At 40.7% G+C, this 16,319-nt stretch overlaps 1 protein-coding gene across 5 annotated transcripts in view; it reads left to right on the forward strand.

Annotated features, from left to right (window-relative positions):
- Positions 1 to 10,933, forward strand: part of SPAG6 (sperm associated antigen 6) — a 45,914-nt gene extending 34,981 nt beyond the window's left edge. For all 5 annotated transcript variants that reach the window (XM_067562359.1, XM_067562360.1, XM_067562361.1 and 2 more), the window contains 4 exons: positions 474 to 665; positions 1,667 to 1,783; positions 5,146 to 5,291; positions 9,335 to 10,933. In XM_067562359.1, coding sequence (XP_067418460.1) covers positions 474 to 665; positions 1,667 to 1,783; positions 5,146 to 5,291; positions 9,335 to 9,401 — 522 coding nt within the window. In that variant the 3' untranslated portion in view covers positions 9,402 to 10,933. The remainder of the gene's footprint in view (positions 1 to 473; positions 666 to 1,666; positions 1,784 to 5,145; positions 5,292 to 9,334) is intronic.
- The last annotated feature ends 5,386 nt before the right edge of the window (positions 10,934 to 16,319 follow it).

Genomic DNA, 16,319 nt, shown 5'->3' on the forward strand with positions numbered 1-16,319 from the left:
ATTAGTCATTCTTAGATTAATAATGTCCAATGAAAAAGGAAAAAAATGACTATATAAAAGATTCCTATTAATAAAAAAATCGTATACAATGAATAAAGAAACACCAAAGACCTTGAAATATCAGTCTGTCAAAATGGCAGCTTTGCTTTTAGCTGTTGCCTGAATTGTGGCATCTGCTCTTTGAATTCTTTGGAGAAGCTGGCGTGTTCGCTCAAACTGCTTTCGAACACAGAGAAACCAGCAGATTTAATATTTCTTTCTCCAGTTAGACTTGTATAGATTTGTTTAAAAATTCTTTCTGACCATATAGTTGATTTGAAAAATGACAATCCCATCCTGTGTTCATCTACAGCTTATTCAAGCCAGAAAAATAGAAATAGGGAAACAAGCTTTTTCTAATAATCTGTTTCAGTGCAAGATCCTCTAGTCCTGCCCTAGATTCATAATGTTTATGTTTTTAATGAATACTGCAGGGGGTGCCACAGCTGTCTATCTGCTTGTCAGAGGAACGAGAAGATCATATTAAGGCAGCGGCTGCTTGGGCCTTGGGACAGATTGGAAGACATACTCCTGAGCATGCACGGGCTGTTGCTGTAACAAATGTGTTACCAGTGCTTCTTTCTCTGTACATGGAAACAGAAAGCTCAGAAGATCTTCAAGTAAAAGTAGGTGCAGTGTCCTTCAAAATCCTTCAAAATGACAGAATGTTAATTGTTGTTATTCAACATTATCATTGCTACTAGTCAGTGAGTGATATCTAATGGTGTATTATTATTTTTTGTACACGTAAGCCTTTCTTACAATATTGTAAGTGTTGTCCATGTGAAATAAGTTTGCATTTTTGCTGTCTTGAAAAAAAACCCTCTTTGGTAAAGGATTGTCCACATTTAGAGCCATCCTTGAACATCCACTGGGGGGCCAGTTACAATCTGAATATTAGCATTTGTTGAAGTAGATTTTTGTAACAGGAAATCATGTAACAGTATAATATGTGTTAGATGTCTTATCACATCATGTCATGCCATTTTGAAGGCAACTAGAGAATGGTCAGCCCCAGATCTGTTGAGTAAGAAGATCCCACCTTTACATAGCCATTTTCAGAGTTTTAAAGGCAATGGTCGTCAAAAAATCAAGGCCAACATTCTCTGAACCTACAATCCTAAACAATTAGGTCGTTGCTTTCTGTACCAGCTAGCACTTTCTCTGTTTTAGGACCCAAACGCTGATGTACACTCACTTCCCTCTGCTGAGGTGGCAGTGCTCTCCGGACTGGCAGGGTCTCCTAATAAACCACTTCTCAAATACAATCTTTTAAAAACAAGTTTTTAATTTAACTTTTTTATCATATTACAGTACTTTAATTTATATTTACTTAAGGGGCCTGCTCCTTTTCCTATTGTAGTCAGTGGAAAATTGTTATTACTTTGACTAGATAACTTAATAAGAATATGATGCGCTGGAGGTTTGTTTTGAAGTTTCATAAGATGAGCCGAAAATTGATTCTTTATTAAATTAATTGTGTAGTTTTGATTCTGACAAAAACCCTTTCGAAATAATTCTGTCCAAAAAAGCAAATTGACTTTAAACCCCAGGGATGTGGGACATAAATTTATATTGTTGTTTCATTGATGTCTTACTATAGACATTTTCTTTTGCATTTCAATAGACTAAAAAGGCCTTAAAGAACATCCTGCAGAAATGCACATATCTGCCAGCACTTGAACCCTTGCTGCATGATGCACCTCCCAATATTCTGAAACATGTAGTTGGGCAGTTCAGTAAGGTAAGAAAAAGCTCCATTTGGTGAGTGATAGATTAACCATCTGTCATTTATACAGCATGTTTGCAGTGTTATGTAGCTGGGCTGGTCCCAGGATTTTGGAGAGACAAGGAGGGTTAGGTAGTATCTTTTATTGAACCAACTTCTATTGGTGAAAGAGACAAGTTTCAAGCTGCACAGGGCTCTATCTCTTTCACCAACAGAAGTTGGTCCAATAAAAGATATTACCTTCCCCCCCTGTCTCTTCAATTTAGACAGCATGTCAGCCAGTATTCCTAAAACCAATCTGGGTTGTTTTTTCAGAGGATGGGAGCGACCTCAAATGTCTCAATTTTCCTTTTATTAACCTGAGATTTTACATGGGACTGACATGCTCAACCTGAAGAGGGGTGGATACTGCTGTCTCTGGAGCTGTTAGTGATAATCTTGGGTGGGGAGAAAGCAGTCACTCATAAGCGAGGCACTCCTTTCCTCCTCTGCCAAAGGAAAAATGAACCCTTATGCAGAGAACCCCACTAGCTCAGTGCAACACTTAGTCCCATTGAGGCCCTGTTTTAGGTCTAGTTCAAGCTCTCTGCACGGGGTGAATTGTATCAATTTTTTAAAAAATGGTTTAAAAGCTTCTCTAGTTCTGTGTTTTATCTTCTGACTCCAGTCCTAGACTAGGTGGAAAAATTCTAAATTGTCTTCTAAATTCTTTAAAATGTGCAATTGTGTCTGTTATTTATTAAGTAGCAGATCTGAGCAAAGTATAAAGATAAAGATTAATTTAATTAAAATATTTTATTTAAACTGTGAATAATTGTCATGAATTTTAGATATTTTGAGTTTCTGCTGTGGTTACCAGCTGTTAGAGAATCCTACGCCACTACAGTGCTTTCTTCTTTCAAATACTGTACAGCTTAATTCTTTAGCAGTGAGTGCCAGATAGTCCTGCTAAAGTGTTCTTTGCTGGAAATGGCCACATAAAATGCTCTGATATTATGCAGTACTACCTACCAGAGGCTTGGAAATGCTGCTGTTTATACATCTGGCTAAATCAATAAGGATTGCAAATTTGTTCAAAATACCAGTGCCATGTTGCTTGTGTGTTGACCATTAATGCTGGCCATGCAACCGTTTTATACAGCAAAATCCTGCAAACATTTTTGAAGTATTGAAAAGCTTTCGCCTTTCAAAATCGAGATGAAAAGCCAAGCTCAAAAATGTTTGTGAAATGAAAATCTGAAAACATGCTTGGTGTTCAGCTCATTGGAAACTCTACATTTTGATTTTGACCATTTAAAATTTTTATATTTTTGACTATAATTAATTTGCATTTCAAAAGGAAAAGCAGTTTCAACCTGGAAAATGGATTTTTTTTATTGAAAAAATGTTAAAACAAAAATGTTTTGACAATTTTGAAACTTAGTTTTTCAAGTTGAAAAATTTGTTGAAACTTATTGTTCCCCAGGAATAGTTTCCACAAATCAGCATTTTCCATTGAAAAAATATTTTGTTGGAAAATTCCCAAGCAGCTCTGCTGACCACAGCGAGTAACAAAGGGAGCTCATAGTAGCTAGCTGCCCATTGTATGGATTCTTGCTGTTTCTTATGTTGCAAATGGCTTGAGCACTGTTTATATTGGCTGACATGTTGGTTCTTTATGCTTCTCCTCACCCATTGCATTAAACAATCTATACTTGGGGGTGTTTTTTGCTCTTCAAATGTATAAAATTAAATGAAGTCCTTTGCAGTAAAAGCATTTCTCTCACTTGCGCCATTACGTTGAAATTCTCTGTTCTTGGATGTTAGAAAGATTGCTTCCATCAGCTCACTTATAGCCAAATAAAAGCCTTATTGTCTTAACTATGGGGAAGCTGTGGCCATTTGAACACTGCCCTGAGTAGTGGTCTGTGCATCACCACACTGTCTCAATGAGCATTGAAGGAAAGACTGTGCGCCTAAGCTCTCTCTTGCCCATGGGGAGGATGCATCCTGCTCCCCCAGCCAGCTCTGGGAGCCAATATAGAGGGAGGATGTTGCATAGCATGGCTTACCTCCTTGCTACCCCTTGTTAGGTAGTTTGTGCCCTTGGATGCTGCAATCCCACACTGAAGGGATTGTCATTGTTCCTGGCCCTTGCATGGCGGTCATGGGTAAAAGCTTCTTGCTCCCTCCCTTTGCCTTCTCTACCTGCACGAGGGCCAGGACAGCCTGTTGTTTAATCCTTCTGGGATTTCTTTATATGGCACAAAAGGAACTAGAGAAATGAAAGTTGGCTCATTAAATTGTTAGTTCATCTACATGATGGAGAATGTGTCTCATTCCCTTTCCCCACTCTTTTAGCATAGTTGCTCTTTTTTTCCAAGGCCCTAGTTAACTACAACTGAAACACAACCAAATTTATAACTTGGTTTGCATAGCTAACATGAATAGGGCGTGATCAAGTTACAAAGTGCTTTTTCCCATGTAGGGTTTAACCTATAGGGCTGGGTACAATCATGTTTAATCATGACTATTTTTGTGTTGTAGATGTAACTGTCAGCTCATTGTTTCACTCCACATATTGTGGCCTAGTAGATCCACTGGCCTAGTGCTGCCATTCTCCTTTGCCTGCCCACAACTCTCCTCCTCCTCTGGAGAAAGCTGTATATCAGCATCATTCGGGTGGCTGCAAAATCCCTCTATTTGCCACTTCTGCTTCCCATCCCCTTTGTGCAGCAGAAATATTGCATTTTTGCTATCTGTAGGGGCCGTCCATGGCTACACAGAGGACTGTGGGATTTGACCCATGATTTTTAATATCCAGGAACTTGAGTTGATAGCAACTAATGTCCAAAGCTCCATTATTCACTTGCAGGACTTCTCAGTATTATTTTCCTGAAACAATCCATAATAGATTATAAAAATGATATAAAAATCTGCTGTACAAATAAACTGAGTGAGTCAATATACAAGACTTAAATAACTCAGTGATAATGGGACAGGTGCAATTATCATTCCATGTTAGTTTTCTGTTGTTGTTATTACTCAGTTTAATCTTCACAGGTATGTTGTTGTGTAGAAACAATTTTAAAATATTAATTATATAAAACTGTCACAAGCATTTTTTGTGATTTACAGTGGTGTATATTAAATTTACAAGTCAAATTATGTTGCAGCCTAGCGAAGATGGGTCAAGATTTAATTGTTCCTCGCTAATCAACACGTTAAAATAAAACACTTATTACAGGAGATGTTACATCTTTGAATATTGGCTGCAATTCTGTTTTACCTCATTCTCTGTGTCTGTTCTTTGATTTTTTTTTTTTTTTTAATATTAAAGCTTAGCAGCATAGAAAGAAAGTTTAACATTCTTATTATGCACTTCTTTTTTTTTATAGGTGCTGCCGCATGATAGCAAAGCACGACGTCTCTTTGTAACTAGTGGTGGACTTAAAAAAGTTCAAGAGATAAAAGCAGAGCCTGGGTCACTTCTTCAAGAGTACATTAACACTATTAATAACTGTTACCCAGAAGAAATAGTAAGGTGAGGAAAATGACGTCCTAGCAATTCATAGTTGTTCCATTGTTAGATTGTCTTCAGAGCAATGGCACAAAATGGGAGATTTAAAATATAATTTAAGGTCTGTGAATGCCCTTTTAAAAATAATAACCACCTTTGGTTATCAGTCCCAAAGAGCAGTTGGATGAACAAAATATTAGACAGATACTTTCCTGTTTAAACACTTTATTATTATCTTTTAAAAATTGCTTCTCAGATTCAAATTTACCTCTCCCTAAACCAGCGGTTCTCAACTGGTGGTACGCGTACCACCGGTGGTACTTTGAAGAAGGCTGGCTGGTACGCAAGCCGTACCGTGCCGATGAATCTGCCGCCGAAAGTCCGTTGTCGTCCCCCCCCCCCCCCGCCGCGAAACCCCCCCGCCGCCGAAAGCCCCCCCCCCCCTTTTTTTCCCAAGTGGTACTTGACCTGACTGTACCTGACCCAAGTGGTACTTGGGGAAAAAAAGGTTGAGAACTGCTGCCCTAAACAAAGCCCAAGATTGGCCCTTGCAGGGAACTTAGTGGGAGTTGGGGAATGGAATCAACTCCCACACGCTCCAGGCAAGCTCTAGGCTGCAACATTACCTTTCTGGATGCTGTGCCAGTCAGTGAACTGCAGTAGTAGTCTCTGCCCCGTACATGGGGTATTCAGGCCATGGAATCAGGTAATGTATCTTGTGGTGCATCCTCTGACTTCTCCTTGGCTTTCCCGACACCCTTCTCTGATCTAACCTGTTCAGAGCCTTTACTGAAACTTCTTTCAGTGTACAAGGGTGCAAAGACCCTTCTGCTCTGTTGCTCCACCCATAACTGCTCCTCCCCTGAACCTCCTCATGAGGCTTAAGTGTTATATAAAGGACCACGCACCAGCTGTCTGCACTATGGTGAGTTTTGCTCAATGAATACAGAAATACTGTTAAATAGCTGGCACTCAAAATGTCACCTACCTTAACTTATAATAAGGAGGGAAATCTCCTCCTGGATTCTAGATATCCATTTACCAGTTCTTCACTCCAGCAACACACTCATGCGGATGTTGTTCACTTACACACCTTGTACTGGTTCTGTGCATCAGCGTCATCAATTTTAACTATCGTAAACAGCATTTGTTTGCTAATAGTAGTGTTTAATTTGTAATGAAAGGGGTGTTGGGGTTAAGGAGTTAGGTGTTGGCAATTTTTTTACTTTCATAACTGACATGACAAGCCCAGAGGTGCCAGGGCTATGAACTGCCAAGCCTAGAGGTGTCGGGGCTCAGCCCTGACAAGCCCTGGCACGAATTAAGCACTGGTTAATAGCTGCTGCAAATTAGAAGTTGCTCAGAAATGGAGTCTTGTTTGCTTCTGCAAGGGAAAAATCAGTGATGGTCGAATAGGTAAAAACAAAACCATCAGGACATTTTCAAGCTATGAAGAGTAATAGTACAGCATTAAATAAAGATGTTTGTTTACATTTTCGGTGGTAATTCACGTTTCCTTGTGCTATAAACTTTTTTTGTTAAGGGAAGCAAAGAAATATGCCACTGGTGTAGGCAACAGTGTAATGAAGAAAATGTGCCTTTCAAGTCCTCCTGTTGCCTCTTGGTGTAGTAGAACCATGCTGGTTCCACTGCCTGCGGCACTTCTGTTGCTACAGAGGTCAGAGCTGGATTTGTCCTGTAAGCTGCTGTTTCAGGCTGGCTGTCTGCAGACTCAGGAATACAATTGCATTAGTCTGCTTTTGGAAAGTTGTTTTTACAAACGCTAACAATGAATTTACAAAACAACTAGATTACATTTTAAATTCCGCAGAAGATATTAAGAAAACAAAATTCAGTGAGGAGAATGGCATTAGCAGAAATTCCATGCATTATTAATTCCCTCTGTCCTATCATTTGGGATTTCTAATTGAACACAGTTATAACAAACCTTACTCCTATCTCCCTGTAATTAAAGCTTTCAGTGTTCTGAGATGTGCAGCATACATCTGCAAAAATGGCTCTTATGGATCTTAAGACATATAGCATTACTGTGTTTTCTTAGGAATATACAAAGTAGTACAAGTCTCAGATATAATGTTGATGGGTAAGGTATAAGAACCTAGACAGACAGCTAGGAGTGCAAGACTTCAGTACTATGTAGATTGAAGGCTCTTTGTGGTATAGCATTGAAGTGATTTTGCTTATCCAACTAGGGTGCATGCCTCCAGTTTTAATAATTTTTAGAATTCAGAATAAATATAGCTATTGGGTATAAATTAATCATGTGTGAACTCAAACTTTATTTGTTGTTCTTTGATAAGAAAACCATAATATGATTTGGAAGTGTTAAAGTATGTATAGCTACTCTTATTCCTTTCCTGGTCTGTGTGTTGATTTTCAAACTTCATCCACCTCTGGTAGGTCTGACATTCATGTATCATCAGGGGAAGCAGGACGTGTTTTTTTTAAAGCTTTGGTGGCCTGCACAAAGAGGAGCAACTTGAATGTTGTAAATTCCTCAATGCAAAGTTTTCAAAGAGTCCCACTGACAAAGGAAATTCTCTAGAAACTTCTCAAAGGAGAGAGACTTTGACCATGGTTGTCTCTAAGCATAGCATTGGAAAAATTTAATGTAGTTTTTCTTGGTCTTATCTTTCCAATTGGAATAGAAACAATAGTCCAGCATAAAGAAATCAGTATGCAATGGACTTTCAAAAGCCTTTGTTAGGACTTTATTTGTGAATAAATGAAGGATAAAGTTCTCCCCTGAACCCTATAGGTTAACAGAATTAATAACTACTTCAGGTGTCTTTAGTAGATTTCACCCCAGAGATAGAGGTTTTTAAAAATTCCATGAATGATTTACCAAGTCAATGATCCTTTGTAGTTTGCAGTTTTCATAGGTCATAAAGATAGGGTTTAATTTACAAACAAACAAGCATAAAAATGCACATCTGACTTAGGCACACAAATACGCTGATGCACATAAGTGAGGTTGTGCATACATAGCTGGGTGTGGGCATAAACCCTGATTTGCACACACAGTGGGGTATGTGTGGATTAAAATTTGACTTCTATGAAGTCTAAAGTAAGCATATTTACTAAAAGTCTCAATGCAGACAAAATTATAGCATCTATGCCAAACCATGAATTATGGTGTAATATGCTTAAGGCCTGCCAGGTTGGAAGGATTTTGTGAATTTTCACCAGTGAACCTTTAGATAAATGGTATAGTTCAGTTAAAAAAGGGGGGAAGGGGGGAAAGACAAAAAAACCCCAAACCTCTTCAACCAGTCGCCAGCAAGCTTATTCAGAAAAGGGCAGCCCACTTAAAAAAAAAAGCTGGCCTCTGATTACTTGAGGCACACAATTGGCCTGTTCTCAAAACCAGGTCAGCACAGTGAACTTCTACTGTAAAAAAAAAATCTCTTGAATAATATAATCTCCATCAATAATTTGGTATTACAGAAATAAGGTCGTTGCCATAAAACACTGTTACAAGATCACTGTTACTAGCGTTGTACATACATTAATCAACTTCTTGCCTTTTTATTAGTTTTCGACACATGCACTTGCTTTCCTCTGGCAGCAGTAAGCCATTATGCTGTGACAGCCATTCTGTGGAAACTCATGCTTTGCATTAAGGACCAGAGTTTCTCCAGAGCTCAGCACCCAGCTCCGATTGAAAAGAATGCTGTTGGGTACCGAGCCTTCTTGAAAACTGGCCACTTCCTTTAAGTGCCTAATTGGGAGCTGAGCTCTTTTTGAAAATCTGACTTCAATTGAATACTGAGCACTTCTGAAAATCTGGTCCTATATAGGTCTGAATACTGGCTTTTTACTGTCATTTTGCTAGGGGTAAATGACAAAAGATGCAAAGTACAGTAGTACAGAAAGTTTTTTAAGGGATTACAGGTGGATAATTGTAGAATTTCTTCAGGTATAACCAAAGTTTGAATCTAGCAATTTTTCTAATAAATACATTAGATATTAATATAGTTTAAATATTTAGCGTAATATATATATATTTCCTTGTCTAATACACAACCAAAATGTTTCTTTTTCAGATATTATTCTCCTGGATATTCTGATGCACTTCTGGAAAGGGTGGAAAATTATCAACCAGTTTTATAAATGCTCCAATTTTTCTGTTAAAATACTGTAGTTCATATATGTGCTTTCATGACTGGCATGAAAATATAGTACAGTATAGCCAGAAACTCTTGCTGCATTCTGAAATATTTATCCTTCTGCTATTCTCTGAACTATTAATCACCGTTATTAATCCTTTGTCAGTTTGAAGCAATAACCTTGATCCTTTCTTGTGCTGTCGTGTTTGTGTAAGTTTACATGCAGAACAGGGATTCTCAAATGTCAGGAGTTCATGTTTCTCAAAAGTCACTCATCGTGCAGCGTGCTGAGCACCTTCTGGTTGTTCTTGGGAGCGCTCTTCAACTCCCACTACACTTAATGGAAGTTGTGGGAGCTCAGTGCCTCCAGCAAATTACATTTTGTTCTGTATCTAATTATTAGTTTCTGAAGTTTTGCTCCTCCTTTTTTGATTTTTCTGTCTGATCCGACAAGCGTTATTACTTCATGTTTCACTGGCATGCCATGTGAGAGTGAGGATTTGTGATGGAGAAACACTTTGCAGAATCAGTCCTTATTCTTTACTTCCTCAGGGAAAGCCAGTGGTTATCTGACCTGGACTGAGGCTTTGGCTTTCCCCGCATTGTAACTGTTTCCCTGTTTGTACCTTTATATATAGTTTAGAGCTGCTCAAGCCTGGGAGAATCCGAACTCTTTTTTTTTATTATGCAATTAGTTCTCCTCTGTAACATTTCCAACCCCTCCCTGATGGAAAGCAAGAGACTGACTTTCGAGGTACGATTTTCGTGTCTAGGGGCCTAAGTAGGTGCAGAACAGACAAGCTATCAGGGTCTGACAGTGGTATGAGGGCCAGATCCTGCCTTGGCTGGTGCAGTATGGTGGACCAGGAATCCTGGCCAGTGCATCCTCTACAGGAGTGCTGCTGCTCAAGGCAAGATTTCTCGTGATGGGAAGGGGCAGCATATTTCTCTGCCCCTCTGATCAGGAACAGGTGTGAACTGAACTTCTTGTATATGCACTTTGGCCAGATCCTGTAAGGTCCTGCCAGATTCAGAGCACCTTCAACTCTGGTTGAAAGTACTCAGCATCTGGCAGGAAGTACTCAGCAGCTCACAGGATTGGGCCCTAAGAACAAGCATCTTCAATGTGTTGAGAGCACTTAACTCCCAGTGACTTGAATGGGGCTTGAGGCTGCTCAGCATTTGTCAGGAGGCAATTGGCACCCTGCAGAATTGGGTCCAAGCAGATCCAGGGCCTACAGAGAGTCCTTCATCCGTAGATCACACCCACTTAGGTGTGGTTGCAGGTATTAGCTGTTGGCTTCCTTAGTGCTTTCTGGAGCACTATGGAGAGATTTTGCTCTCTTACATGATGTGGTAAGACTCTTAAATTCCTCTTATCCCTCTTGTGTACCAGTGCAGCACAGGTCAGGATGTAGCCCTGAATATTAGCTTACCTGGAATTGTCATTCATCATTCCCTTTGTACTACTGACTGTTTTTCTCCCTGTAGTATGTAGCATTTTCTTTCAAAGACTAATAAACTTTGTTTCTGGAATGGAGTGTTGAAATACTCAATTGGGGGGGGGGGGGGGGGCAACATTTGAAAACCCCTGCATTAAAGAGGACACTTTTGACATACAATAAGACCTGTTAAATTGACTTTTTTTTCTACTTCCTTAAAATGTATTAACTGAGTAAGTTTATAAAACAGGAATACTCTCCTCTATTAACTGCATGTAACAAGAGCAATGTTTCACTGTCATTGGAAATGATTTAGAGTGGGTGTCCTCAGCCAAATTCTAAATGGCTATTTTCTGAAGTGCTGAGTGCTCCCAGCTTCTGTGCTTTTCAGAGAGAGTAGAAGGTGCACAGCACCTTGCAGTATCTAGCCCTAATTGAGTGGAAGCTGAGAGGCTTCATGAATTCTGATACTGAGCCATTCATAGACCATACTAGGTGGGTTCTTTCCTTAGCACCCAAAATATCTGTCTTCACTAAAGGAAAGTAAGCACCTATATCACGTTCTGTGAATGATACACTATGTACATCCCAGGGATTCTGCGTGGGTAAATTTCAGGCCCTAAACAGACCACCGACCTCTAAATCCTTTTCTAATTTCTCACAGTAGACCTGATTCTCCAAGGTGATGAACTTTACCTGTGAGGACACCACAATGTGAAATGAGGGTGCTTGGTGCCTCACAGAAGCTGGCCCAGTATTGGGGAATTATTATTTAAGACAATTATACATTTTATCCAAGGCCAGTAAAATCATTTGGCCTCTAACTGCTGTAGTAATAACCCAAGGATCCTGCCAGATCCTGCCACGCTGTTGCAGGGAGGGGAGATGCTGCAGAATCCTCTGCAACACGTTTTTTCATAGTTTCACTTTTCTTCAGCCCTCCTTGTGCTGGCTGCTTGCAGTTGAGTAGGCTCCTTGCCTGGGTTGTACCCCGTCCTTTTGTGGCTGGAGCACTCCCCTTGGACACTAAAGCTGCGCAGGGCAGGATTTAGGTTTTAACAAACAGCATTATGCCTTATTTGCATTTTCAAATTTAAAATCACTAGCTCAATGGCTATTGTTTTTTGCAGTGCTTCAATAGCTATGTTTTACAGCACTTCAGTCCTCTCTGTGTTGGTTTAAACAACATCTCCAGCTATGTTAATGTTTGTCGCCACTACTGTGGCAACTACCAAGTGTGTATCTTTCGGTCTCAATTTCATGGAATAAAATGTAGACGTTTGCATTTTAATTTACTGTAGAAATCCTCTTTTTGTATCGGTTTATGACATCCTGTCCCACAGAAACTCATGGAATTTGGCTTAATGAACAGGCCAGTTGGGCAAGCATCAGCCGCGGCCTCAATTTACCTCTGGAGCAGTGCCTTAGTATCTCCCACTGAACTCTCATGCACCCAGGTATTTCAAAGATCATTCCCATTTGTGGGAACTGGCTTATTAACCCATAACACAAAATAAATATAAACTGGCCCTTTGGTTCTTCCAGGCACAAGTAGTTAAGTTCCTTCAAACTCACAGTTCCTTTAGCCCTTCTCTTGGGCTCAGATAATTCATTGTCCTAGTATCAGGGCTTCTCAGTCCAAGTCCTTGTGGCTCTTAGCTGAAGGTTCTTCACAACCCTCCCGCTAGGGGCTGCATTTGAATCCTAGCAGGCTTCCCCAGGCTCTCATAGTCCTCGCTTTGCCACAGGAGAGATTTGAAGGGTGGTTGTTCCGGTACAAAGAACCCAGACTGTCTCTCCTCTCCATTTGAGCAGGCTTCTGTTTATTGGAAGCACCATCTCTGGAGTGGTGGCATGTGACTCAGCACAGACCAGGCCCTTGAAATAGTGTAGAGTTGTGCAAGATTTTTATATAATCCATTTAGCAGCAGGATTGGCTGGCTCGCAAAAGCCACCTTTTCATCTAGCCACTTTGGGACCAATAGGCTCTGCAGAGGGGAGCTTACACAGATAAACTCGACTCTCACATACATGATACAAGGCAGATTTCAACCAACTCAGGGTATGTCTACCCTATGGGCTCTGTCATGATCGATGCAGCAGGAGCAACTGAGCGGGTCGTGTATGGCCTCTCCTGTCAATGCTGGTAATCCACCTCCCCAAAAGGAGTGAGGCTGCGTTGACGGGAGGGCATCTCCCATTGACACAGCGCTGTCAAGAAGCCGTGGAACGTCAAAAGTACATTGATGGGAGAGACACAAGCTATGTTATGCAGCTTCTGTATCTCCTGTTGATCACCAGTGGCATTGTAGACCAGGTCTCAGAGAAATAATAGACAAGGTCCCATGGAAAGACCAATTAGGAAGAAAAGGAGTTGAAGAAGGCTGGCAGTTCCTAAAAGATGGACGACTAGAGGCTCAGCATCAAGCAATTCCGATGCAAAGAAAAGATAAGAAGAGCCACAGGAGACCAATGTGGCTGCACAAGGAGATTTTTAACTATCTCAAACCCAAAAGGCATACATACAGGAAATGGAAGGAGAGGAATGTTACCAAGGAAATATACATAGGAATATCACGAGAGTTTTGGGACAAAATCAGAAAAGCTAAGGTAAAGAATGAGTTACAGCTGGCAAGAAATGTTAGAGACAACAAGAAGGGGTTTTTCAAATATGTCAGACAAAAAAGAAAGATCAGGGATTGTGTGGGTCCACTGCTCAATGGAGAAAGTGAGCTGGTAACAGAAGATGATAGGAAGGCAGAGCTGCTCAGTGCCTACTTTACTTCACTCTTCTCACAAAAAATAATGTGATCAGAAAACTAGCAAAGTTATCATAGGCAATAAAGGGGAAAGGATGCAGATCAGGATAAGTAAAGAACATATTAGATCTGACCAATTTGAATGAATTCAAGTAAGCAGGGCCTGATGCTATTCACCTGATGTTGAAAGAATTAGCTGAAGAAATCTCAGCACCACTGGTAATAATATTTGCACTCATAGATGACAGGAGAGGTCCCGGAAGACTGGGGAAGGGCTAATGTAGTGCCCATCTTTAAAAGGGGAAAAAGGAGGAGCCAGGGAACTATAGCCTGACCTTGATACCTGGGAAGCTACTAGCGCAATGTACAAAACATTTAATTTGCGAATACCTGGATGATAATCACTAGCACCCAGCATGGATTTACTAAGAACAAATCCTGCCAAACCAGCTTGATTTCCTTCTTTGACAGGGTAACTGGTTTGGTGGATAGGGGGAATGTGATGGACCAGGGGCATGCACAAGGGGGGGGGCAAATGGGCATAGGCCCCCAATAATCATTGAGGGCACAGAACTCCTCCAGCCCCAAGGTGGCGGGGTGGAGGAGAGAGCAAGCTCCTGCTGGGACTGAGTCAGGGGAGGGAAGTGTGAGCTCCTGGCAGGGCTGCGGCAAGGGGTGGGCACAGAACATACCCCTCCAAAAGGGTCAAAGTTAAATTTCTGGGCATTCCTCTGAAGTGGACATTGTGATGCTGGCTGGATTAGGAGGACCAACTATGATATTATTAAGCATCAAAATGTCAAAATCATAATAATTCACATGAGATATGCCATGTCAGGTACCATTAGAAAGGCTATAATTTGCTAAGTAAGATGATAGTGTTTATGTTCATGTGTTATATGTGTATTGGAAGTTTTATGGATATGTCTGATATATCTGTATTTCAATTTGTGCTGTGTTTCTGGGTGACACCCCAGGCAGGATGGCTGCAGCACTAGCCTGCTTAATGGCCCATTAAGGAAACTCATAGGTACAATGGTCCTGGGGGAGAAGCCAGGGATATATACCTGATGAGTCACCAGGACTTACTCATGTGACCCTGGACTTCATCTTATTCCTTAAATTTCCACAAGCAGCATGGCAAAGGCCAAAGGACATAAAAAGACAGCTGTACCATATCCATTTTGTCTTCAGTTGTCAGTCTTCACCTACCTCTGTGTCGTCTCATCTGCAACTGAAGCTGTGAATCAAAGAGCTGAGACCCATCCAGGTACTGGATGTACAACAGAGGGACTATACAAGCCGGCAAACTCCACAATTCTTCTAGAAACCTGATACATATGGACTTTCAAATCAGTTATATGTGTCTGATTGCTTTAATCCTTTAACATTTCTCTTATAGTTTGTTTCTTTCCTTTTATAATAAAGCTTTAGTTTTCGTTATTAAAGGATTGGCTGGCAGTGTGGTATTTTGGGTAAGATCCAAACATATTGATCTGGTACTCTGGCTGACCCTTTGGGGACAGGAGAACCTTTGTGGTAAAGAGCATAGAGTTTTAATTAACTTATCTCTTTACTGGACCTAGTGGCTGATTGGGAGCCAAAGACTGAAATGCAGTAAAGGGGGCTGTGTATATTTTTATCTTAGCTTCTTGATAACCAGTGGGGTGAATCAGAAGCACTGTTTGTGGCTGGTTGGTAAGTCTGACTTCGGTGTCACTCACCAGCATTGGGAGAATCTGCTCTCCTTTTGCAGCCTGCCCTGACCTTGGCATTTTCAGGTGGCTACCCTAGGCACGAACGGGTCACAGACATAACATGCCTGGACTTCAGCAAGCCTTTTTCCACAGTTCCACATGACATTCTGATAAGTAAGCTAGAGAAATGGGGGCTCAGCAGAACTACCATTAAGTGCATACAAAATTGGTTAAACAATCAAAAACAAAGAGTAACTATTAATGGAATGATGTCAGATCGGAGAGAGGTCTCAAGTGGGGTTCCACAGGAATCTGTTCTGGGTCCAATGTTGTTTAACATCTTTATTAATGACCTGGTTTTAGGCATAGAGAGCATACTGATCAGATTTGCAGATGGCCCAGAGCTGGGGAGAGTTACCAACACTTGGGAGCATAGAGCTAAAATTCAAAAGGATCTTGATAAATTGGAGAACTGGGCTCTAGACAACAAAATGAAATTTAACAAAGACAAATGAAAAGTGCTGCGCTTAGGGAAGAAAAACCAGGTGCACAGATATAGCATGGGAGGGATAACTGTCTTGGCAGCAGCACTGCTGAGAAGGATTTGAGAGTTGTGGTAGATCACAACCTCAACATGAGTCAGCAATTGCAAAAAAAGCAAATGCAATTGTAGGTTGCATTAACATATGCATAGCATGCAAATCTTGGGCGAAAATTGTACCCATCTACTCGGCACTGGTTAGGCCTCAGCTGGAGTACTGTGTCCAATGTTGGTCACCAATATATAGAAAGGATATAGAGAAACTGGAAAGGATCCAGAAGCGAGTGACAGAGATGATCAAAGGGATGGAATGGAAGCCATCTGAGCAAAGACTGAAGGAACTGGGTATGTTTAGTTAGGAAAAGAGGAGATGAAGGAGGAATATGACAGCGGTCTTCAGATCCTTGAAAGGCTTCCATAAAAAAAGACAGAGAAAAGTGGTTTTTTTCTTGCCACAGAGGGCAGGACAAGAGGCAATGGGTT

Source organism: Emydura macquarii, unplaced genomic scaffold (assembly GCF_026122565.2).
Source record: "Emydura macquarii macquarii isolate MOO-44397 ecotype Brisbane River unplaced genomic scaffold, CSIRO-AGI_Emac_v2 contig_2422, whole genome shotgun sequence".
NCBI classification, from domain to species: Eukaryota; Metazoa; Chordata; order Testudines; family Chelidae; genus Emydura; species Emydura macquarii.